Genomic DNA, 24,644 nt, shown 5'->3' with positions numbered 1-24,644 from the left:
CTTATGGAACACTTAATTGGGGAACGCTGTGGATGTCAGCCAGGCCTTTGACAAGGTGCCCCATGACATTCTTGTAAAGAAGCTGGTAAAATGTGGGCTAGACAATGCTACCATTCAGTGGATTTGGAACTGGCTGGCTGACCAAACCCAAAGGGTGCTCCAGAGAAGAGGACTGGGAGCAATGGATTCAAACTATGAGAAAGAAGGTAGGGCTGGGAGGTAAGGCTGGGAGAGGCTCTTGACTGAAGCCCTGGAGTGATGCTGCCTGCCCCAAACTTCTTCTTTCTTGTAGTTTGAATCCATTGCTCCGTGTCCGCTTCTCTGGAGCAGCAGAAAACAACCTTTCTCCCTCCTCTATATGACATCCTTTTATATAGTTGAACATGGCTATCGTATCACCCCTTAACCTTCTCTTCTCCAGGCTAAACATACCCAGCTCCCTAAGCCGTTCCTCATAAGGCTTCGTTTCCAGGCCTTTGACCATTTTGGTTGCCCTCTTCTGGACATGTTCCAGCTTGTCAGTATAGACCAGGGGTCAGCAAACTTTTTCAGCAAGGGGCCGGTCCACTGTCCCTCAGACCTTGTGGGGGGTCGGACTATATTTTGAAAAAAATAATGAACAAATTCCTATGCCCCACAAATAACTCAGAGATGCATTTTAAATAAAAGGACACATTCTACTCATGTAAAAACATGCTGATTCCCGGACCGTCCGCGGGCTGAATTTAGAAGGCAATTGGGCCACATCCGGCCCCCGGGCCTTAGTTTGCGGACCCTGGTATAGACAGAGGTTTACCTTTTTTGTATCATTGTAACCTGTTGCTTATATGACCACATTGGGAACTATTTGATCAAAGGCAATAGTGTTGTTTTTGTTGTTGTTGTTTAGTCGTTTAGTCGTGTCCGACTCTTCGTGACCCCATGGACCAGAGCACGCCAGGCACTCCTGTCTTCCACTGCCTCCCGCAGTTTGGTCAGACTCATGTTCGTAGCTTTGAGAACACTGTCCAACCATCTCGTCCTCTGTCGTCCCCTTCTCCTTGTGCCCTCCATCTTTCCCAACATCAGGGTCTTTTCCAGGGAGTCTTGTCTTCTCATGAGGTGGCCAAAGTCTTGGAGCCTCAGCTTCAGGATCTGTCCTTCCAGTGAGCACTCGGGGCTGATTTCTTTCAGAATGGATAGGTTTGATCTTCTTGCAGTCCATGGGACTCTCAAGAGTCCCCTCCAGCACCATAATTCAAAAGCATCAATTCTTCAGCGATCAGCCTTCTTGATGGTCCAGCTCTCTCAGCTTCAGGATCTGTCCTTCCAGTGAGCACTCAGGGCTGATTTCCTTCAGAATGGAGAGGTTTGATCTTCTTGCAGTCCATGGGACTCTCAAGAGTCTCTTCCAGCACCAAAATTCAAAAGCATCAATTCTTCAGTAATCAGCCTTCTTGATGGTCCAGCTCTCAGCTTCAGGATCTGTCCTTCCAGTGAGCACTCAGGGCTGATTTCCTTCAGAATGGATAGGCAATAGTGTAAAGCTCACCCAAAAAATAAAAATAGATCGCTTGGATTTGCTCCTCGGGCCCCTTGGTATCAGATCTCTCCTCCCAACATCTCAGTGACTGCGCCTGCATGCACACACAAACACAGCGAGAGCCAGAGAGCCAGAGCAAGCTGAAATCGGATCAGGAGAGAGAGAGGAGGGGGAGGGGAAGGGTGCCCCTGATTTGCTGCTCGGAGCATCAATGCAGACAGGAGAAAGCGAGACTTGCTAGGACCCAGAGGCTTGCAAAATCCAAGGGAGTCATCTTTTCATCAGAGTCCCAGAGGTTTAGCAGTTTCTTCTTCTGGTGGTGGGATGTGCAAGTGAAGCTGGTACCCAGCCCAGGGGAAAGATCCTTTCCTGGTGAAATCTAGAATTGGATCGAGGGCGCACCGGAAGATCAAGAAGGTGGCATGCATGGCTTTTGGGGGGGGTTGGGGGTGTGTGGGGCTGGGGGTTTGTGTGGAGAAGCTGCCAATGTCTAGAAACCCTTAAGATATATGTAGTGTTGCTTCCTGTCTGCTCGCCCCTAGATCTGTTTCGTGGGTTTGGGCTGCCTGCCTGACAGCAGGCGACTGAGTTTAACAACAAACAGGCCTCTCCTTGCAAATGCATCATTCAATTTTTGTTTGGGGGAAGGTCTTGGGGCTCCTCCAAATGGACCCGTACCGTCAGTTACACTTGCCTGCTAAGCTTTTTATGTGTGTGCATGCTAACTATTTATTTGACAAATCTCCAAAGGATAGGGGTAGGTTTAGAGAGAAGGATGGTGTGTCATTCATGTGTGTGTGTGTGTGTGTGTGTGTGTGTGTGTGTGTGTGTGTGTGTGTAGTGCACTCATATAACAGAGTGGTGATAGTTCTAGCTATGATAATCATAGAATCCTAGAGTTGGAAGAGACCACAAGGGCCATCCAGTCCAACCCCCTGCCAAGCAGGAAACACCATCAAAGCATTCCTGACATATGGCTGTCAAGCCTCTGCTTAAAGACCTCCAAAGAAAGAAACTCCACCACACTTCTTGGCAGCAAATTCCACTGCCGAACAGCTCTTACTGTCAGGAAGTTCTTCCTAATGTTTAGGTGGAATCTTCTTTCTTGTAGTTTGAATCCATTGCTCCGTGTCCGCTTCTCTGGAGCAGCAGAAAACAATCTTTCTCCCTCCTCTAGATGACATCCTTTGATATATTTGAACATGGCTATCATATCACCCCTTAACCTTCTCTTCTCCAGGCTAAACATACCCAGCTCCCTAAGCCATTCCTCGTAAGGCATTGTTTCCAAGCTTTTGACCATTTTGGTTGCCCTCCTCTGGACACGTTCCAGCTTGTCAGTCTCCTTCTTGAACTGTGGTGCCCAGAACTGGACACCTGATAATAATAATAATAATAATAATAATAATAATAATAATAATAATTTATTATTTATACCCCGCCCATCTGGCTGGGTTTCCCCAGCCACTCTGGGCGGCTTCCAACCGAATATTAAAAACAGCACAGCATCAAACATTACAAACTTCCCTGAACAGGGCCGCCGTCAGTGGTCTTCTAAATGTAAAAGAGTTGTTTATTATAAGAAGACTCCCCCAATATTTATTTTTTTAAAACATAGCCATGCAGAAGGAAGGAAGGGGTAAATTAAAAGAGGAACCTGTCAAAACTGAGTCAGTGCACTGGTCCACTGAGCTCGCAGGGGTCAGCAAACTTTTTCAGCAGGGGGGCCGGTCCACTGTCCCTCAGACCTTGTGCGGGGCCGGACTGTATTTTGAAAAAATATATGAATGAATTCCTATGCCCCACAAATAACCCAGAGATGCATTTTAAATAAAAGGACACATTCTACTCATGTAAAAACATGCTGATTCCCGGACCGTCTGCCGGCCGGATTTAGAAGGCGATTGGGCCGCATCCGAGCCCCGGGCCTTAGTTTGGGGAGCCCCTGGTTTACAGTACAACTAGTAGCAGCTCTCCGGGAATTTGGACGGGGATCTCCTTGAACCCTGCCTGGAGATCCTGGAGATCGAATCTGGGACTGTCTGCATGCCAAGCAGGTGCCCTGCTACTGAGCTATGGCCCTTCCTGACATACAAGGGGCAAGAACATCCTGACAATAAGAGGTGTTTGGCAGTGGAATTTGCTGCCAAGGAGTGTGGTGGAGTCTCCTTCTTTGGAGGTCTTTAAGCAGAGGCTTGACAGGCATGTGTCAAGAATGCTTTGATGGTGTTTCCTGCTTGGTGTCTTTTTAGGAGGCAGGGTGTGTGTGTCTTACTTGTAAAGTTTCTTGTCTGTATGGGATGAAAGGATTTACTTGGGTCAGTGAAGCATAACTGCTCAGCTTTCTTTCATTAACTTCCTTGCACCACACCACTCCTAAGAATATATTTTAAAAACTTATTTACAGCGTCATGCACGCTGGCACTTTCGCCTAAAATTTCGCAAGGCAGTGCAAGTTATAAAATATCCAGGGAACAAGATGTCGGATGTATTGCACAACCCAAAATCTCTCTCTGGTTGGCAGATGTTGTATTAACTACATATACGCCATACATGTAAAGCACATTCCCCCGCTCCCCAAAGAATTATGAAAACGGTGTTTTGTTAAGGGTGCTGGGAATTGTAGCTCTGGCAGCAGCAAGTCCCAGGGATTCATGACAAGTGGGGGGGGGTAACTGTCCATTAAATTCATGGGGTATTGACAGCCCTCGTCTGTGGTTGGTCAAGATGTGCTGAGCCAGCACAGGATCCTCCCTTTGAGACACTTTTGCATTTTAATATTAATAATAATAATTATTTACCATTTATACCCAGCGGTTCCATGTGCTGCTCTGGTTTGCCAGAAGCGGCTTAGTCATGCTGGCCACATGACCTGGAAGCTATACGCCGGCTCCCTCGGCCAATAATGCGAGATGAGTGCGCAACCCCAGAGTCGGTCACGACTGGACCTAATGGTCAGGGGTCCCTTTACCTTTACCTTTTACCCAGCCCATCTGGCTGGGTTTCCCCAGACACTCTGGGCGGCCTACAACAGAAAAATGAAATAAAATAATTGATTAAACATTAAAAGCCTCCCTAAACGGGGCTGCCTTAAGATGTCTTCTAAAAATCTGGTAGCTGTTTTTTTCTTTGACATCTGATGGGAGGGCGTTCCATAGGGCGGGCGCCACCACCGAGAAGGCCCTCTGCCTGGTTCCCTGCAACTTGGCTTCTCGCAACGAGGGAACTGCCAGAAGGCCCTTGGTACTGGACCTCAGTGTCCGGGCAGAGCGATGGAGGTGGAGACGCTCCTTCAGGTATACTGGACCGAGGCCATTTAGGGCTTTAAAGGTCAGCACCAACACTTTGAATTGTGCTTGGAAACGTACTGGGAGCCAATGTAGATCTTTCAAGACCGGTGTTATGTGATCTCGGCGGCCGCTCCCAGTCACCAGTCTAGCTGCCGCATTCTGGATTAGTTGTAGTTTCTGAGTCACTGTCAAAGGTAGCCCCACGTAGAGCGCATTGCAGTAGTGTAAGCGGGAGATAACCAGAGCATGCACAACTCTGGCGAGGCAGGCGTGGGCAGGTAGGGTCTCAGCCTGCGTACCAGATGGAGCTGATAGACAGCTGCCCTGGACACAGGACACAGAATTGACCTGTGCCTCCATGGACAGCTGTGAGTCCAGAATGACTCCCAGGCTGCACACCTGATCCTTCAGGGGCACAGTTACCCCATTCAGGACCAGGGAATCCACCACACCTGCCCGCCTCCTGTCCCCCACAAACAGTACTTCTGTCTTGTCAGGATTCAATCTCAATCTGTTAGCCGCCATCCATCCTCCAACCGCCTCCAAGCACTCACACAGGACCTTCACTGCCTTCACTGGTTCTGATTTGAAAGAGAGGTAGAGCTGGGTATCATCCGCATACTGATGAACACCCAGCCCAAACCCCCTGATGATCTCTCCCAGCGGCTGCATGTAGATGTTAAAAAGCATGGTTGGTCAAGATGTGCTGAGCCAGCACTGGATCCTCCCTTTGAGACACTTTTGCATTTTGTGTGTTTGTGCTGTGAGATGTGACATAACTCAGCTTGATTTTATTTTATCCCTAACGCAGCCTTTGCCAACCTGGAGGGCACCAAGTTTGCGGAGGCTGCCCTAATGAAAACAGCTGTTTGGGAAAAACGCTTGGCTTGGGGCAGGGAATTTGGCCTTCCGCCAATTGGCATCATGCGTTTTGCTCAGGTTTAGCTCGAGAGAAAGCCTTCTACTTCAACCAGCAGATCTGGGGCTGCTTTGGATTTGATTCCCCCACCAGCAAACGGGTTTGAAAAACCAGCCCATCTTTTTGGTTTTCGTTTTGTTTTTTAAACACCATTTGCTTTTGCAGGCCTCCGAGAGCAGGGCTGCTGGCCTGGGTGCCTACCGTCTCGTTGCGATGCTTGAATAAAAGGAGCAAGCACGTGGGTTGCGTCATGGAAGGATGGTCTGGCAACTGGGGCCGGCGGCACCTCATGGCTCCCCACGAAGGAGAAGACCCCCCCAACCATGCTCCTGACTTTGTTCACGTGAGACATCCTGCCTTGGTAAGGAGGGAGACATCGACCTGGATTTTTAATATGTTATGTTAGAGCTTCAATCAGGCACAGGCCCAAATAGCACTTGCTTATCTGCTTGTTTTAAAACATTTGTCCCCAGCTGAAGTTCTGAAGGCGGCATGCAATATAGTTGTTGTTGTTTAGTCGTTTAGTCGTGTCCGACTCTTTGTGACCCCATGGACCAGAGCACGCCAGGCACTCCTGTCTTCCACTGCCTCCCGCAGTTTGGTCAAACTCATGTTGGTAGCTTCGAGAACACTGTCCAACCATCTCGTCCTCTGTCGCCCCCTTCTCCTTGTGCCCTCCATCTTTCCCAACATCAGGGGAATCTTCTCTTCTCATGAGGTGGCCAAAGTCTTGGAGCATGTTGGTGGCTTTGAGAACACTGTCCAACCATCTCTGTCCAACACTGTCCAACACTTGATTTCAGCAAGGCCTTGGACAAGGTGCCCCATGATATTCTTGTAAAGAAGCTGGTAAAATGCGGGCTAGACAATGCTACCATTCAGTGGATTTTTAACTGGCTGACTGACCGAACCCAAAGGGTGCTCATCAATGGCTCCTCCTCATCCTGGAGAGTAGTGACTAGTGGGGTGCCACAGGGTTCTGTCTTGGGCCCAGTCTTGTTCAACATCTTTATCAATGACTTGGATGATGGGCTTGAGGGCATCCTGAGCAAGTTTGCAGACGACACCAAATTGGGAGGGGTGGCTAATACCCCAGAGGACAGGATCACACTTCAAAATGACCTTAACAGATTAGACAACTGGGCCAAAGCAAACAAGATGAATTTTAACAAGGAGAAATGTACAGTACTACACTTGGGCAAAAAAATGACACCTGGCTTGAGAGCAGTACTTGTGAAAAGGACCTAGGAGTCTTGGTAGACCGCAGACTTGACATGAGTCAGCAGTGTGATGCAGCAGCTAAAAAAGCCAATGCAATTCTGGGCTGCATCAATAGGAGTATAGCATCTAGATCAAGGGAAGTAATAGTACCACTGTATTCTGCTCTGGTCAGACCTCACCTGGAGTACTGTGTCCAGTTCTGGGCACCACAGTTCAAGAAGGAGACTGACAAGCTGGAACGTGTCCAGAGGAGGGCAACCAAAATGGTCAAAGGCCTCGAAACGATGCCTTAAAAATCCTTCCAGTAGCACCTTAGAAACTTAGAGAGGTCTTATTACCAAACTTATTCAGACCTGAATAGAGACATTGGATTCTTATCTCATTATACAATACATGATAAAACTATATTTAGCCATGTCACCCCTTGCTTTTTCCTGCAAGACCAATTGCAGTCGTTAACAGTCGTCAACAGCTGCCATAATAATAATATAATAATGTACTTCTTCTACTCCTACTCCCCCCCATTCCATGAGTTCCTGTGCCAGATTTCCCTAGGATCATAACACTAAATAATTAACTCACAAAAGGCAAGTATGTATACTTAAGGTTTTATTTTATTTTCAAAGCAGCCCAGGCATAAACCTAATCATCCTTGCTCATTCAAGCCTCTTTCTGGTTGTTGGCAGAGCAATGGGTAGGTGGAGGTGGAGAAACTCTCCAGTAGGACATTTGAGAGAAGGGATCTCTGCTCCCCTTGGGAGCTCTGCTCAAAGAATCAATTGCACGCATGTTTTACAGAGCCCCATTGAGATCACTGGGGCTTATTCCCACTTAAGAGAGTAATGGGTGACAGTTTCTTTGTCAAATGTTGGCGTTAAAGCACTGCTGTGCAGCCCAGAACATTCCATCCCGAGCACAGGATGCTGGGATTTCATTTTAACACCCACAGATTGTTAAAATTCTTCAGGCAATATTGCTAAAGAACACCGCAAACAAACCTTCCATTGTGCTTAAAATGGCATGCTCCTAAAGGTGGGGAAAATTCCTTCTGCAAACTAGGGGTGGGCAAAAACTGTCAAATTCTTCAGATTCTCATTTTTCTGGTCTTAACATCAGTTATCCACATTTGAATATTTTCCTTTATGCAACAGGGAATTCCTCCTAATACACACATGTATGTATGTATGTATGTATGCATGCATGCAGTTTTATAGAACATGCAAATTTTTGCAAAGCAAATTTCCTCTAATATAATGCACTAGCTGGCCCTGCACGCGTTGCTGTGTGTTAGTCCAGTGTTTCTCAACCAGTGTGCCTCCAGATGTTTTGGGACTACAACTCCCATCATCCCTAGCTAGCAAGACTAGTGGTCAGGAATAATGGGAGTTGTAGTCCCAAAACATCTGGAGGCACACTGGTTGAGAAACACTGTGTTAGTCTGTCAAATGGAGGGTAACAGCCCCCCTTCAGATCCCCCTGAGCCTCAGAGTCCCCCTGTTTTACAACGGCCACTAAACTTTAAAGTAAAAACGCCTTGCCGTGCCCCCCAAGTGTGCCTAGTGGGGGGCCTGGGGGCCTGGCAGGGGCCTACATAAAACAAAGGCCATGCTGCGGCCTGCGATCGGGCACTCCCCCTCTCCCCCCCCCCGGGCCTATTTTGCGCTCTCCTCTTTCACCCTCATTCAAAGATTCTTTAATTCCTCCTCACTTTCTGCCATCAAGGTTGTGTCATCTGCATATCTGAGGTTGTGGATATTTCTTCCGGCAATCTTAATTCCGGCTTGGGATTCATCTAGTCCAACCTTTCACATGATGAATTCTGCATATAAATTAAATAAGCAGGGAGACAATATACAACCTTGTCGTTCATAAGCTCCGTATAAAGGCAGTTTCCTATGTTCCAGTCAGGATGTGCCTGCCTCTCTTGGCCTCTTTGCTGACATCTAACCCACGAGGTAATCACGTTGCCCAGATTAATCATGCGTAGCAATCCTGTCCTTGGGCATGTTTGGCAGACCCAGTCCAGTGCGCTACGGTCAGGTCTAGATTTTCCATTCACAGCTGCTTTTCCCGAGTGTTATTTATAGACCCTGCTGGTTTCCTGCCTCTCTCCGTCGCCAGTCCCCTTGTCAATTAGAGCACTCTGAGTGCAGTGCAGGAGAAAACGAGAGCTTCAAAAAAAGCATTTAGATATCCAAGACACGTGACAGTTAAGAAGAGAATGCCAGCTACCACATTGTTCTTGGGAAGTAAGAAAAAGAGAAAGTTTATTGAGGGGGATGGGCTGATCTGAAGTACTTTCCCCCAAAATATGAATTGAAACACAACCGTTCTACATTGGTGCAGCTGGTTAGCTTCTGCACACACTTGCATCCCTCTCTCGGCCAGCTCTTACTGTCAGGAAGTTCTTCCTAATGTTTAGGTGGAATCTTCTTTCTTGAAGTTTGAATCCATTGCTCCGTGTCTGCTTCTCTGGAGCAGCAGAAAACAACCTTTCTCCCCCCTCCATATGACATCCTTTCATATATTTGAACATGGCTATCATATCACCCCTTAACCTTCTCTTCTCCAGGCTAAACATACCCAGCTCCCTAAGCCGTTCCTTATAAGGCATCGTTTCCAGGCCTTTGACCATTTTGGTTGCCCTCTTCTGGACACGTTCCAGCTTGTCAGTCTCCTTCTTGAACTGTGGTGCCCAGAACTGGACACAGTACTCCAGGTGAGGTCTGACCAGAGCAGAATACAGCGGTACTATTACTTCCCTTGATCTAGATGCTATACTCCTATTGATGCAGCCCAGAATTGCATTGGCTTTTTGAGCTGCTGAATCACACTGCTGACTCATGTCAAGTTTGTGGTCTACCAAGACTCCTCGATCCTTTTCACATGTACTGCTCTCAAGCCAGGTGTCACCCATCTTTTCATTTTTTTTGCCCCAGTGGAGTACTTTACATTTCTCCCTGTTCAAATTCACCTGGTTTGCTTTGGCCCAGTTGTCTAATCTGTTCAGGTCATTTGGAAGTGTGATCCTGTCCTCTGGGGTATTAGCCACCCCTCCCCATTTGGTGTCATCTGCAAACTTGCTCAGGATGCCCTCAAGCCCATCATCCAAGTCATTGATAAAGATGTTGAAGGAGACTGGTCCCAAGACAGAACCCTGTGGCACTCCACTAGTCACTACTCTCCAGGATAAGATGTGCCAGTGGCTGCAGATGTGCCAGAAGGAGAGGAGCAGGCAGGTCCTTCTGCTAGAAGACTCAGGTCCTTCTGCCATGTCTTCTATTCTCCAAAGGGACACAGACCATGTGTGAGCCTGTGGCCTCCCTGCACTCTGGCCACTGCTTTGCAGAAAGAGGGGCAGGCACCGGGCTTTTGTAACAGTACACTTGGCACATCCTCACCATACCTGCCAAGTCCCGGACTGCAGAATCCGGGAGCGGCAGCCGGGTGACACCGGAAGTTGCAAAGACGCAACTTCCGGTGTCGCTTTGCCCATCTATGGGCACTAAAAATGGCCGACACCGGAAGTCGCGTCTACGCACTTCCGGAGAAGTGTAGACGTGACTTTCGAATCCGGCGACGGCCATTTTCGGTGCCCATAGATGGGCAGAGCGACACTGGAAGTTGCGTCTAGTCTATGCACTTCCGGACATGTGTAGACGCGACTTTCGAAGCCGGCGCCGGCCATTTTCGGTGCCCATAGATGGGCAAATCAGAAAGAAAAAAAATGACCGCCGGCCGGAGAATATAAGGGAGAATAACGGGAGACGAAGTGATACGGGGGACCGCCGGGAAAAGGTAAGACAAAACGGGGGTTTCCCGGGGAAAACGGGGTACTTGGCAGCTATGCATGCTCACACTCCGCTTCCTTATTAGTACATTGCAACTTTCCAGCGCTTAGCCCAGGCTCAAACTAGACCCTGTCCCACTCTCCCTTGCATTGAAGTGACCCCTACCCCAGGGTGGTGGAACACCTTGTATACTAATAAAAGCCCCTTCGTTTTCACCCAGAAGCCACAAATATCACCCTGTCCTTTTGACTTTATTGCAGGCACCCAAGTTACGCTGATCGAGGCTCCAACCTAAGGCCAGGACGGCGACATGAAAAACGACAAGGTGAGCTCCCTACCCCACTCCTACCCCCTGCAGTCTCCGGAGAAATCTGTTTCTTCCTCATATTCATGATCTATGAATATGAATATTGCATTCCTGCACTGCACCAGTGGCAGGGAATCTTTTTCAGCCTGTACGGTCTCATTCTCTCCTGCCCAAAGTTTCCAAGGGCCAACACTCCCCAGCGACAACAGAGGGAAGGGTACCCTACCGAAACACAGGGATGAGCCGGGGTGGAGGGGGGCAGGATACGTCATGGATCGGGACAGGGTGGGGTGGGGGGTCACAGGAAAGAACCACAGCAACGTGTGGCCGGGTCAGCTAGTTCAACCCCCTGCAATGATGGAATCTCATGTAGATCATTAATAATAATAATAATAATAATAATAATAATAATAATAATAATTTTATTTATACCCCGCCCTTCCTAGTAAAGACCGGGCTCAGGGCGGCTAACAACGAAAATATCAACACAAGTATAGAAAAAAAACAATTCAGTTAAAATGCTGATTAATACAATGTTAAAATTCAATTTTAAAATTAAAAATCTACAAATAAGATAAAACCATTATGAGATAAAACCTTAGGGGAGGGTAATCCCGGGGTCAGACTGCGTCAGTCCAAAGGCCAAACGGAACAGCTCTGTCTTGCAGGCCCTAGAATAAATGAGTCAAATTCCTATGTTTTCATCATTCGTAGTGAGGCAAAATTTCAATCTGTAGGAGCAGGGTCTAAATATTAACCGATTTGTCCCAAATTTGAAATTTGACCATGTTTATACCATACGCCTGATATAAGATCAAGGGAGTAAACATTTTTTTTAAAAAAATGACCCACCCTACTCTGCGGGTCATACCAGGAGAGGCGGTCCCATAGGTACGAGTGTCCTAAGCCGCATAAGGCTTTAAAGGTCAAAACCAGCACCTTAAATCTGATCCTGTACTCCACTGGTAAAGCACTGGATGAATGTGATCCCATGGCCGGGACCCCGTAAGGAGCCTCGCCGCGGCATTTTGCACCCGCTGGAGTTTCTGGGTCCGTTTCAAGGGCAGCCCCGCGTAGAGCGAGTTACAATAATCAAGCCTAGAGGTGACCATCGCATGGATCTCTGTGGCCAGGTCAGGTTGAGAAAGGTACGGGACCAACTGCTTAATGCGGCGAAGATGAAAAAATGCCACCTTGGCTGTGGTTGCAACCTGTGCCTCCCTGGAAAGGGAGGCATCCAAGGTTACACCCAAGCTCTTGACAGAAGGGGCTGACACTAATTGAGCCCCAGCGAAAGATGGAAGTTGCCCCCCCCCACATGACAGATGGCCATCAAACCTCTGCTTTTAAACCTCCAAGGAAGGCGAGTCCACCACCTCTTGTGGGAGTCCACTGTCAAACAGCTCTTACCACCAGAAAGTTCTTCCTGGTGTTTAGTTGTAATCTCCTTTCTTGTAACTGGAATCCACTGGTTTGAGTCCTACCCTCCAGAGCAGGAGAAAAGTATACAGAAGAAAATACAAACGGTTGGGTTTCTTTAACTGAAAAACAAACTGACTCTAAAGAGACTTTAAACTAAAGATAAATGCTTTCTCTCTTAGCAACTTTATCTACCCACATTCCAACCTTTAAACTATTCCAAACCTCCCATAAACTCCCACATAACTCCCATTAAACTACCCAAGAATTAACAGCAAACTAGCTTTATAACTAAACAACTCTCATACTAAGATTCAACGAAGGAATCTCTTAAACTTAGAGTCTCTCTTACTAAGATTCAACTTGGAATCTCTTAAACTGAGAATTAAATCACATATTTAACTGAGAGATACATTCAACTGAGAGAGTGATCTACTAAGAGATCTATCTAAGAGATACAGAAGGCTTTCTGGCAGAGCCTTATATACAAGGAGCAGAGCCCACGCCTGTGAGCAAGTAACAGAAATCACCGGCACCTGTTTCTCTTAAACAGACAGTATTTACAGTAGACCGGCTCTAAAGTAACTTGACTATTCAAAAAATCCAACAGATACCCCCGAATTTAAATCCATTTCCCGCTGCAACCCCGGATTGTAAAATACCCTGTAAATGTCCCGGCTCCCGGCTGGCTGCTCGCTCACTTGCCAAGTGCTGGTGGAAATTGCCTCTGTGCATGCCCGGGCATGTGCAGAAGCGATTTCTGGTGCCCAGACATGCGGACATGGGCAGCCTGGCACCGGAAGTCGCTTCTGCGCATGTCTGGACATGCACAGAACCAATTTCCAGTGCCGCTCTGCCCATATCTGGGCACTGGAAATCGGGCAGAGCTGGCACCGGAATTCGTTTCTGCGCATGTCTGGACATGCACAGAAGTGACTTCCGGTGCCGCGCCACTGCTGATCCCTTATTTTCCAATCCGGAAATTGACAGCTATAGAGGGGCATGGCATGAGAAAGTGTGTAGCCTAGGGAGAGGTTCAAGGACCAGATAGAGAGGCCTGGATGGGCACATTTAGCTTCTGCACAAACTTTGGGAACGGCATGCCTCCTGCACCAAGCCAGGAATTCATAGTGCTCTCCTATGGGCATGCTGCATAGACAGCTATGCAAAAGCTGCTGCTTCAAGGCTAAATGAACGTTAAATGTTAAGAGCCACATAAAGCACTTCTGGTTCTCTGGGTTTGCTGCACACTTCAATTTGTTTATTCTCTTGCAGCTGTTCACCACTACACCCACTGTCCCCGTCCCCCCGCCCAGCAGTTCCATTAGTTCCTTATTCAGATTTCCCCAGGATCACAACACTAAATAATTTACTCACAAAAGGCAATCATGAAGCACTTAAGTTTGTTTGTTTGCTTTCAAAAAGCAGGCTTTGCATAAATTTGTGCTTGCTGAGAGCTGTGGTCCAAAACCGGTTGATGAAAGTTGCTCTAGTACAATGATGGGCAACCTTTTGAGCTTGGTGTGTGAAAATTCGCCAAAAAACCGAGCATAACTCGGGTGGTGTGTCACCTCGAGAAAAAAACCCATAATTTCGAGATATTTATAGTTTAAATAACAAAAATGTATAATTGTAATATATAAGTTAAATAAGCAGGGAGACAATATACAACCTTGTCGTACTCCTTTCCCAATTTTGAAACAGTCAGTTGTTCCATATCCAGTTCTAACTGTAGCTTCTTGTCCCACATAGAGATTTCTCAGGAGGCAGATGAGGTGATCAGGCACTCCCATTTCTTTAAGAACTTGCCATAGTTTGCTGCGGTCAACACAGTCAAAGGCTTGCTGCTGCTGCTCAACCCCAATTCACAAGACATTGGCGGCAGCCTTGTGGGGAAGCAGCACCTTTCTGTTTTACCTCAAGTGGTGACGTGGGACAGGCCATCCCTGAGTGGATGTATCCTGGACCCTCTGCACCCAGGATCAAGCAGATCTCCCGCTTCCCATGACTTGGAACCTTCATATTTTGCTGCCCCGTCAGGCTCTTGGCTCGTGCTCTGCTTGCGAACAACTACTGTCCCAGAATCCCTTTTTACGCAGGCTACTACCGTGTTTCCCCTTTTTAAAGACCCTTTCCCCCCTCAAAAAACAGGGTGGCTTACTTTCGGTGGGATGTCTTATTTTTTTACTAGTGTCATTGAGTCCGTTAAATAAACGGGTGCTAGAACATATATGAGAGGAGTGGTGGGGCCGTGGCCTTTCCTCCCTCTCTGCGCTTGGCCTCGGGGCGTGCCGGGAATGCAAGCAAACAAACTCGGGCCAGGGAGGGTTGTGAGGAGGAGGCGGAGGAAGAAGCGGCGGACCAAGATGGAGCTCCCGCTACGAAAAAGCCAGGATTTCGAGGGGTCTGTCTGTGGGAGGAGGAAGAAGAAGAGGACGGGGGAAGTATGGAGGATGGGGGGAGGGTGGGAGGACTCCGGTCCCCGAGGCTCCATTCGCAACCAGGCCCCTTTGTAGGAAGTGGACGTTCCCCTCCACACGCTTCCATGGCTGTCAGCGCTCTCTCTGCTCTCTCAGGAAAGGTAGCCCTGAGGGCTGGGAAGGGAGGGAGAAGCTCGAGCGGATCCGGCTGCCGCCACCACCATCTTGTCTCTCTCTCTCTTGCTCTCGTGCGCTCCAAGTGTCTCTGCATTCCAAGTCCCAACGGCTGTCCGTGGGGCACATGCACATTAGCGCAAACCCAGGGAACTGGACCCAGGGAACTGGACACAGGAACTGGACGCAGAGACACTTGGACACAGGCAAGGAACGCGGGGATGCAGCCAGCAAGGTGGGAGCGTGATCAGCTTTTAAGCGGCGCTCTTGGAGTGCCGCTTCCCAGCCGACCGCGCTCCTGCAGTGCCAGCCGCATGGAGTGACTCTGTGAGTGGAGGTGCCTGTGGGGGTTGGCTTCCGTGGCGTGGAAGTATGGCTTATTTTCAGGGTATGTCTTATATCTCTCAAATGCTTCAAAACCCTGCCATGGCTTACTTTATGACTACGTATTAAAAAAGGGGAAACAGGGTAGTAGCCAAGCTAGAAATGTGCCCTGTGTGAATAGATGCCCTGGAGAGCAACCTGGCTCTTCTGACTGTTTGCCCCCTCGTCTGCTCTTTGTGTCCGCAGGGCCAGCGCGCAGTTGTCTTTGTGGTTCTGTTTGGTCTGGTTATGCTGCTAATCATCTACAACGGCAGGAGTGAGGTCTTCCACTACACTGCGGTGAAAGTGAAGCCCCCGCTGCCTTCTAGCCTCAAGAAATGGGGGGTGAAGAATGGGTACCTGCCAGTCTCTGGAAACAAGGTATGGGAAGCATGTGAACTTTCCGCTGCCATTGTTTTGCAGGTCATAGGGGGGGAATCTCAGGCCGGGACAATCTCAGGCCCAGAGATCTGACACCAAGGGGCCCGAGGAGCAAATCTATTTTTATTTATTTATTGTGTGAGCTTTACACTATTGCCTTTGATCAAATAGTTCCCAAAGTGATCATATAAGCAACAGGTTACAATGATACAAAAAAGGTAAACCTCTGTCTATACTGAAAGGCTGGAACGTGTCCAGAAGAGGGCAACCAAAATGGTCAACGGCCTGGAAAAGATGCCTTATGAGGAACGGCTTAGGGCAGGCATCCCCAAACTGCGGCCTTCCAGATGTTTTGGCCTACAACTCCCATGATCCCTAGCTAACAGGACCAGTGGTTGGGGAAGATGGGAATTGGAGTCCAAAACATCTGGGGGGCCGAAGTTTGGGGGTGCCCGGCTTAGGGAGCTGGGTATGTTTAGCCTGGAGAAGAGAAGGTTAAGGGGTGATATGATAGCCATGTTCAAATATATGAAAGGATGTCATATGGAGGAGGGAGAAAGGTTGTTTTCTGCTGCTCCAGAGAAGCGGACACGGAGCAATGGATTCAAGCTACAAGAAAGAAGATTCCACCTCAACATTAGGAAGAACTTCCTGACAGTAAGAGCTGTTGGGCAGTGCAATTTGCTGCCAAGGAGTGGGGTGGAGTCTCCTTCTTTGGAGGTCTTTCAGCAGAGGCTTGACAGCCATATGTCAAGAATGCTTTGATGGTGTTTCCTGCTTGGCAGGGGGTTGGACTGGATGGCCCTCGTGGTCTCTTCCAACTCTATGATTCTATTATCTCCCCATTGGCTCTGCTGCACACCCAGGTGTTTTCTGCCTAACTAGAAAGTGTCCTTGAACTCTTGGGAGAAAAAGGACTGTGTAAGCAACTAAGATAAAATTGACATTCACCGCCCCTCCCACTTTTGCCTCTGGTCCTGCCCACCACTGACATTTGTCCCTTGGGCGGCTGCCTAGAAGGGAGTGCAGCCCTCAGAAATAGGTTCCCTACCTCTGTTTACATTTACATTTACATCACCAAAAATTCCTTTCTCCAAAACACATCAAGGCATGCTATAGACCAGGCATCCCTAAACTGCGGCCCTCCAGATGTTTTGGCCTACAACTCCCATGATCCCTAGCTAAGAGGACCAGTGGTCGGGGAAGATGGGTAGTCCAAAATATCTGGAGGGCCGAAGTTTGGGGATGCCTGCTATAGACACTTCCTCAGCCCCTTTTTACTGGTATCCTCACAACAACAACAACCCTGTGAGGTCAGTTAGGCTGAGTTACTGGCCCAAGGTCTCCCAGTGGGCTTTGTGGCTGTAGATTGATCGTTGGTGGGCAGGGAGGGATCTTGAGAAATTCCATAATTTCTGGCACGCCACCAGCCACAGTACCCTTCCCTCTGGTTCTATAAACCAGAAGGATGGAATAATGGGTAAGGAAATCTTGCCTTTAAGAATTATCTTGGCAGCTGTTGGTAACAAGCAGTTGCAGAATGGCAGAGGAGTGATTCTGAAGCTGCTCCATGGGAAATGGATTCTCAACTTCTGCCGATTTGTTCTCCATTGTTTTTTCTTATAAATAGAGTTTTAGAGGTTAGCTGTTAGTACCGAGGGCCTTCTGGTGGTTCCCTCGTTGCGAGAAGCCAAGTTGCAGGGAACCAGGCAGAGGGCCTTCTCGGTGGTGGCGCCCGCCCTGTGGAACGCCCTCCCATCAGATGTCAAAGAGAAAAACAGCTACCAAATTTTTAGAAGACATCTGAAGGCAGCCCTGTTTAGGGAGGCTTTTAATGTTTAATAGGGACCCAGGTGGCGCTGTGGGTTAAACCACAGAGTCTAGGGCTTGCTGATCAGAAGGTCAGCAGTTCAAATCCCTGCAACAGGGTGAGCTCCCGTTGCTCGGTCCCAGCTGTGCCCACCTAGCAGTTCAAAAGCACATCAAAGTGCAAGAAGATAAATAGGGACCGCTCCGGCGGGAAGGTAAACGGCGTTTCCGTGCGCTGCTCTGGTTTGCCAGAAGCAGCTTTGTCATGCTGGCCACATGACCCGGAAGCTGTCTGTGGACAAACGCCTATAGAGCGAGATGAGCGCCGCAATCCCAGAGTCGGACACGACTGGACCTGATGGTCAGGGGCCCTTTACCTATACCTTTTAAATGTTTAATAGATTATTTTATTTCATTTTTCTGTTGGAAGCCGCCCAGAGTGGCTGGGGAAACGCATTAAATTCCCTCACTGCGAGAAGCAAAGCTACAGGGAACTAGACAAAGGGCCTTCTCGGTAGTGGCACCCACCCTGTGGAACACCCTCCCATCGGAGGTCAAAGAGAACAACAATTACCAGACCTTTAGAAGGCATCTCAAGGCAGCCCTGTTTAGGGAAGCTTTTAATGTTTGATGGATTTCTGTATTTTAATATTTTGTTGGAAGCAGCCAAGAGTGGCTGGGGGAACCCGGCCAGATGGGCGGGGTATAAATAATAAATTATTATTATTATTATTATTATTACTATTATTATTATTATTATTAACTTCTGCTACATCACCTCTTACTCTTATTTCCCCACCCCCAACCCCCAGACTTTGGATCATCACTGCAGCCAATGCGTGATCGTCACCAGTTCCAGTCACCTGCTGGGGAGCAAGCTGGGGGCAGCAATTGACCAGTCGGAGTGCACAATCCGCATGAATGATGCTCCCACGACAGCCTACGAAGTGGATGTTGGCAACAAGACGACCTTTAGGGTGGTGGCCCATTCGAGTATCTTCCGGGTCCTGAAGAGACCACAGGAGTTTGTCAACAAGACTCCGGACACCGTCTTGATCTTTTGGGGGCCACCGGTCAGGATGCAGAAGAGCTTGCTGAAGGTCATCCAGCGGGTCAGCGGGTCGTTCCCCAACATGACAGCCTTTGTAGCTTCCCCCAGTCGCATGAAACAGTTTGATGACTTGTTCAAAAAGGAGACAGGGAAGGACAGGTAAATTCACCTGCAATTGTCCCCCCCGGCCTACTTTGTGCAGATCCTCTTGCTGTGGGGAAGGAGGAAAGATAAGATGGTTGTATCTTTTCCTTTTAACTTACAAGAGGGAGGTGTCTGCAGGCAGGGCCGGTGCTAGGGTTTTTTGCGCCCTAGGCGAGATCACCTTCTGGCGCCCCCCCCCCAGCCAATCATATTTCAAACATGAGTATATATGAGTAGGCATATATAGGAGTGCACTGTAAGCCGGCCCTTCTCTCACTTTCCTGGGAGTAAGTCCCATTGGACTCAGTGAGACTTACTTCTGAGTAGAAATACTTGAACCCGGGTTTGATTTTTAAAAAAATTGTGGGTCTGACTTTTGAGTAGACATGCAGGAGATTGTGTCCGCGTCAGCAACCCGATAGCAAACACCTACGTGTGGCATCTCTCCGTCCTACGCGAGCTAATTTTTGGGAAAGCCCCCCCCTCGATTTCCACGGGCCGCCTCTCCCACCAGCCCTTTCTGCCTGAGGCTGCGCTGAGCTGGCCCCGCACACAGGGCCAGTGCGTCCATTCAGGTGACCTAGGCAGCTGCCTAGGGTGCCAGAATGGAGGGGGCGCTGGCCAGCCTGCCCGCCCCCCCGCCGCCCGGTGCTGAGCGGCTTCAGGCCACTCTCCCGAGGCACACACGTGCCTCCGGAGAGCGACCTGAAGCTGCTCTACAGGCTACAGCTGACAGGCGCAGTGGAGGCGGCCCCAGGCTTGCGCTCCCTGCGCGAAGCTTCCTTGCCAGGAAGGAGAAGGATGAAGAGGAGCTGAGATCCATCTTGGGCAGGTTGCCTGCCCTGCTCATACCTGCCAAGTCCTGGACTGCAGAATGTGGGACCGGCAGCCGCGTGACACCGGAAGTCGCGTCTATGCATATCCAGAAGTGCGTAGACGCGACTTCCGGTGTCGCTTTGCCCATCTATGGGCACCAAAAATGGCCAACGACGACACCGGAAGTCGCGTCTACGCATATCCAGACGTGCGTAGACGCAACTTCTGGTGTCGCTTTGCCCATCTATGGGCACAAAAAATGGCCGACACCGACACCGGAAGTCGCGTCTACGCACTTCCGGACATGCGTAGACGCGACTTGCGGCGCCATTTTCAGTGCCCATAGATGGGCAAAGCAGGGGGGGAAATGGCCGCCGGCAGGAGAATATAAGGGAGAATAATGGGAGACAAAGTGATACGGGGGACCGTCGGGAAACGGTATGAAAAAACGGGGATTTCCCGGGGAAAACGGGGTACTTGGCAGCTATGGCCCTGCTGCCTCTTGAAAGAACTATGCTATAAGATCTGGACTCCCTCCATGCAGACTGAGGGTATAAATAGGAGAATAAACCACATTTCTTTCTTTCTTTCTTTAAAAATATATTCTTTATTGAAGATTATTTAAAAGTACACAAAGGGACAAAAATATATTTTAAAAAATTCACATACATTTTAACTCATACGCATAAGAATATAGGGAAAAAAGACAGCTAAAAAATGAAAACCTATCCAAAATGTTACATCAGATTAAACATATGAGACTTCCAATCCTTTTCATTGTTCCTGATTTCTTCTATCCTTATTTTTTCCACAGGTTTTTATTACTACGTCGTCTTCTTTCTGTCTACGTTCTTCTTTCCTTCCTTAACTACCGTTATTTTTCTTTTACAAATATCATTCCAATTCTGCCAATATGGTCTCTGCCGTGTCTTATCTCCGAAAGGGACACGGGCCCTGTGTGGATGCCTGGGACCCCATTGGATCGGCAGAGAGAGGGGCAGGCACCTCCCACCAAAAAACAAACAAAAACAAAACCAGCCTAATGAGGGTTGAGTGTGTGCTGAGCGATAAAAGAACGTGGAGTATGGGGTGTGTGGAATGAAAAATTGATGTGAAATGGAATAGAGGGATTGGAATCCTCAACGTGGAGAATTCCACACTGCAACATTTCGTTGCAGGTCAGCATCTAATCTATACCAATCACTCACAAGTTATAATAATAATAATAATAATAATAATAATAATAATAATAATAATAATAATAATAATTTATTTATACCCCGCCCATCTGGCTGGGCTTCCCCTGCCACTCTGGGCGGCTTCCAACAAACATTAAAATACATCAAATATCACAGATTAAAAATAAGGCTGCCTTTAGGTATTTTCTAAATGTCAGGTAGTTGTTTATCTCTCTGACCTCTGATGGGAGGGTGTTCCACAGGGCGGGTGCCACTACCGAGAAGGCCCTCTGCCTGGTTCCCTGTAGCTTTGCTTCTCACAGTGAGGGAACCGCCAGAAGGCCCTCGGCGCTGGATCTCAGTGTCTGGGCTAAACAATTGGGGTGGAGACGCTCCTTCAGGTATACTGGACCAAGGCTGTTTAGGGCTTTAAAGGTCAGCACCAACACTTTGAATTGTGCTCGGAAACGTACTGGGAGCCAATGTAGGCCTTTCAAGACCGGTGCTATGTGGTCTCGGCGGCCGCTCCCAGTCAAAAATAATAATAATGTGTGTGGTGGGGGCTGCTCTGAGCTCTTTGGAGAAAAAGCTGGGGTACTTTAGTCCAATGTCTCTGAACCTGAAGCCTTGGAGAGCAGCTGTTATGTGGTCTCGGCAGCCGCTCCCAGTCACCAGTCTAGCTGCCGCATTCTGAGTTAATTGTAGTTTCCGGGTCACCTTCAAAGGTAGCCCCACATAGAGCGCATTGCAGTAGTCCAAGTGGGAGATAACTAGAGCATGCACCACTCTGGCGAGACAGTCTGCGGGCAGGTAGGGTCTCAGCCTGCGTACCAGATGGAGCTGATAGACAGCTGCCCTGGACACAGAATTGACCTGCGCCTCCATAGACAGCTGTGAGTTCAAAATGACTCCCAGGCTGCGCACCTGGTCTTTCAGCGGCACAGTTACCCCATTCAGGACCAGGGAATCCTCCACACCTGCCCGCCTCCTGTCCCCCACAAACAGTACTTCTGTCTTGTCAGGATTCAACCTCAATCTGTTAGCCGCTATCCATCCTCCAACCGCCTCCAGACACTCACACAGGACCTTCACCGCCTTCACTGGTTCTGATTTGAAAGAGCGGTAGAGCTGGGTATCATCCGCATACTGATGAACACCCAGCCCAAACCCCCTGATGATCTCTCCCAGCGGCTTCATATAGATGTTCAAAAGCATGGGGGTGAGCACAGAGCCCTGAGGCACCCCACAAGTGAGAGGCCAGGGGTCTGAACACTCCTCCCCCACCACCACTTTCTGAACACGGCCCAGGAGGAAGGAGCGGAACCACTGTATAACAGTGCCCCTAGCTCCCACCCCCTCTAGACGGTCCAGAAGTATGTTATGGTCGATGGTGTCAAAAGCCACTGAGAGATCCAGCAGAACTAGGAAACAGCTCTCACCTTTGTCTCTAGCCCGCCGGAGATCATCGACCAGTGCGACCAAGGCAGTTTCAGTCCCATGATGAGGCCTGAATCCCAACTGGAAGGGATCCAAATGGTCCGCTTCTTCAAGGCGTGCTTGGAGTTGTTCAGCAACCACTTGCTCAATCACCTTGCCCAAGAATTGTTGTGTTGGGATTCCCTTTCCTTTGGGGAAAAAACCCCTCCTTTTGTTTCTCCCTGCTTTTGCAGAGTGACGTCACGGTCATGGCTGAGCACCGGCTGGTTCACAATGGTGATTGCCGTTGAGCTGTGTGACAAGATCCACGTCTATGGAATGGTCCCTCCCGAGTATTGCATGTAAGTTCTGCACTCTGCATGCTCGTTGTCAGGTTTTTTGGGGGGAGGGGAGGAGAGGTTGCCCCAGGGCTGTCTCTATCTCTGCCTCTGCTTCTCTGCACCGCTCCCTGCTCACCGAACCTCCCCCCCCCTCCCCGGTTCCTCTTCCCAACAGCAGGAAGCCTCCGCCCCACAAGTTGCCCTACCACTACTATGAGCCGAAGGGTCCGGATGAATGTGCCACCTACATCCACAACGAGCAAAGCCGAAAGGGGCACCACCACCGGTTCATCACTGAGAAGCGGGTCTTTGCCAAGTGGGCAAGTCTCTACAACATCACCTTCTCCTACCCGAACTGGGACTGAAGCTCCCCGTGGGGTGGGGCGGAGGAGAAACCACACAAGTGCCAAACCCATGGACCTGCGGGGCAGTCGGGAGGAGCTTCTGGGGCACGCAGCCCTTTCCACAACAGGAGGAGGGAAAGAGATGTCCTCGAAGGTGGCTCAAGGGCCACCGTTGCTCCTAGCCCCATGCCTTCCTTGTGCCAGGCCGCCAGGCCGCTCAGCTGCTGTTTTAAATTTCCCACAATGCCCTTGGGCATGATGCTTTGGATGACTTGGATGCTCCCCCCCCCCCACACTCCTTAAACACTGGAGCTCACAGCCCGTTGCTGCCAAGAAACCTCATGGTTTGAAACCCCACCAGAGGGCCTGTATTAGCACACAAAACGACCCCTGTCGGATCAGGATGAGAGCTTGGCACCTGGTATCTGCCAAAAAGGTACTTCCGAGAATCTTGCAAGAAAGGCAGCCCTCCACTGTGTTTTGCCTCCTGCTCAGAGCAGGTATACAGAGGTAGACTTCCTTTGTACATGGAGGTTCGGTTCTCAGCTGTCACAGTGAAGAGCTGTGGGCAAGACCATGAATTTTACCCAGCCCTTTTGTAACAGGGATGGGCAACCTTTTTGAGAGGGTGAAGGACAGCACTCCCTTGTGGGAGGGAGAAGTGGGTTGTGGGGGTTGGGAGGGGAACGGAAATGCTGCTAACTTTTTAATAGGGACTTTTTACTTTTACCAAAAAAAACTGCAAGGCAAATGTTGAAACGTGGAGAACTGGAGATTGGAAATAATGAGACATTGTGAGAAACCAAAACCGTCGGATTTGCTCAACCACCTGCTATGGCTCCTCTTCCCCCCACCCCCACAAGCCTGCTAGCTCACCTTATCCCTGTGCCAACTCTTTGCATTACTAACAGAACATCCTGCAAATAGACCCAAGAGGAGCTGGAAAGAAGAGTGGCATGGAGTGGAACAGATCAAAGATTTTGTTTTTTATTCCAGGGAGGCAAGCCATGTGCCGCTAGTCTGCTGTTTACTTGAGAAGCGGGTTTGTGTTTTGCTTAGTTTTTATTAAGCTTGCATCAGCTGGCCAAAATGAGCCCAGCCATACGGTAGGAGCCAACTCCTAGGGGCCGAGGTCTCTTCAATCCTCCCAAGAAAACATTTGATGGTGCTGGAGCGCCAAAGTTGGTGGGCATTGCCATTCAAATGGTGTGTTGTGCGCACTGCATCTTGTGATCAATTATGCAGGACAGAACTTACCTGCCCCCCCCCTATTTTATTCAAGTTGGCACCCCTGAGCCCAGCCCCTCGAGAGGGAGGGAGGTAAAATGGAGAAACCAGAGGTGGCCTCAGCTCAGTCCAGTGGTGCCTGGTGCCCTGGTGGGCAAAAGAGAGGGAGCCCAATAGAAGGGCGAACCAGAGCTAATGATAGGCAGAGCCAACTCTACTCATCATCCTGGAGACTATTGACTAGTGGGTTGCCGCAGGGTTCTGTCTTGGGCCCAGTCTTATTCAACATCTTCATCAATGACTTGGATGATGGGCTTGAGGGCATCCTGACAGGGGCGTACCCAGGATCAAAACTAGGGGGGGGGGCAAGCCATGGGTGGGGCCAATGCACAGGAGGGGAGGGCCCACGAAGTGGGAACGTGGGTAGGGCTACAGGGTCCGTGGGCCCGATGACACCTCCCTCACCACTCATAATCTATAGTCCCCAGGATTATTTTTTTTGGGGGGGGCG

The 24,644-nt window shown here is 49.2% G+C and overlaps 1 protein-coding gene across 3 annotated transcripts; it reads left to right on the top strand.

Moving 5' to 3' along the window:
- Window positions 1–1,121: 1,121 nt before the first annotated feature.
- ST6GALNAC6 (ST6 N-acetylgalactosaminide alpha-2,6-sialyltransferase 6) lies at window positions 1,122–24,493 on the top strand. 3 transcript variants are annotated; one of them, XM_035101501.2, is made up of 7 exons: window positions 1,126–1,939; window positions 5,897–6,092; window positions 11,004–11,068; window positions 15,634–15,807; window positions 18,429–18,826; window positions 22,476–22,583; window positions 22,741–24,493. In XM_035101501.2, exons 3-7 carry the CDS (start codon window positions 11,054–11,056, stop codon window positions 22,925–22,927), a joined length of 882 nt encoding a protein of 293 aa, XP_034957392.1. In that variant the 5' UTR covers window positions 1,126–1,939; window positions 5,897–6,092; window positions 11,004–11,053; the 3' UTR covers window positions 22,928–24,493. The 3 variants fall into 3 exon arrangements, with proteins under 3 accessions (XP_034957393.2, XP_034957392.1, XP_034957391.1); XM_035101500.2 differs by having other exon boundaries at window positions 1,127–1,939; window positions 22,738–24,493; XM_035101502.2 differs by lacking the exons at window positions 22,476–22,583; window positions 22,741–24,493 and adding an exon at window positions 20,442–20,834 and having other exon boundaries at window positions 1,122–1,939.
- Window positions 24,494–24,644: the final 151 nt, after the last annotated feature.

Source organism: Zootoca vivipara, chromosome Z, assembly GCF_963506605.1.
Source record: "Zootoca vivipara chromosome Z, rZooViv1.1, whole genome shotgun sequence".
Lineage (NCBI taxonomy): Eukaryota > Metazoa > Chordata > Lepidosauria > Squamata > Lacertidae > Zootoca > Zootoca vivipara.
The sequence above is the reverse complement of the archived record's forward strand: the minus strand, read 5'-3'. Positions and strand labels throughout refer to the sequence as shown.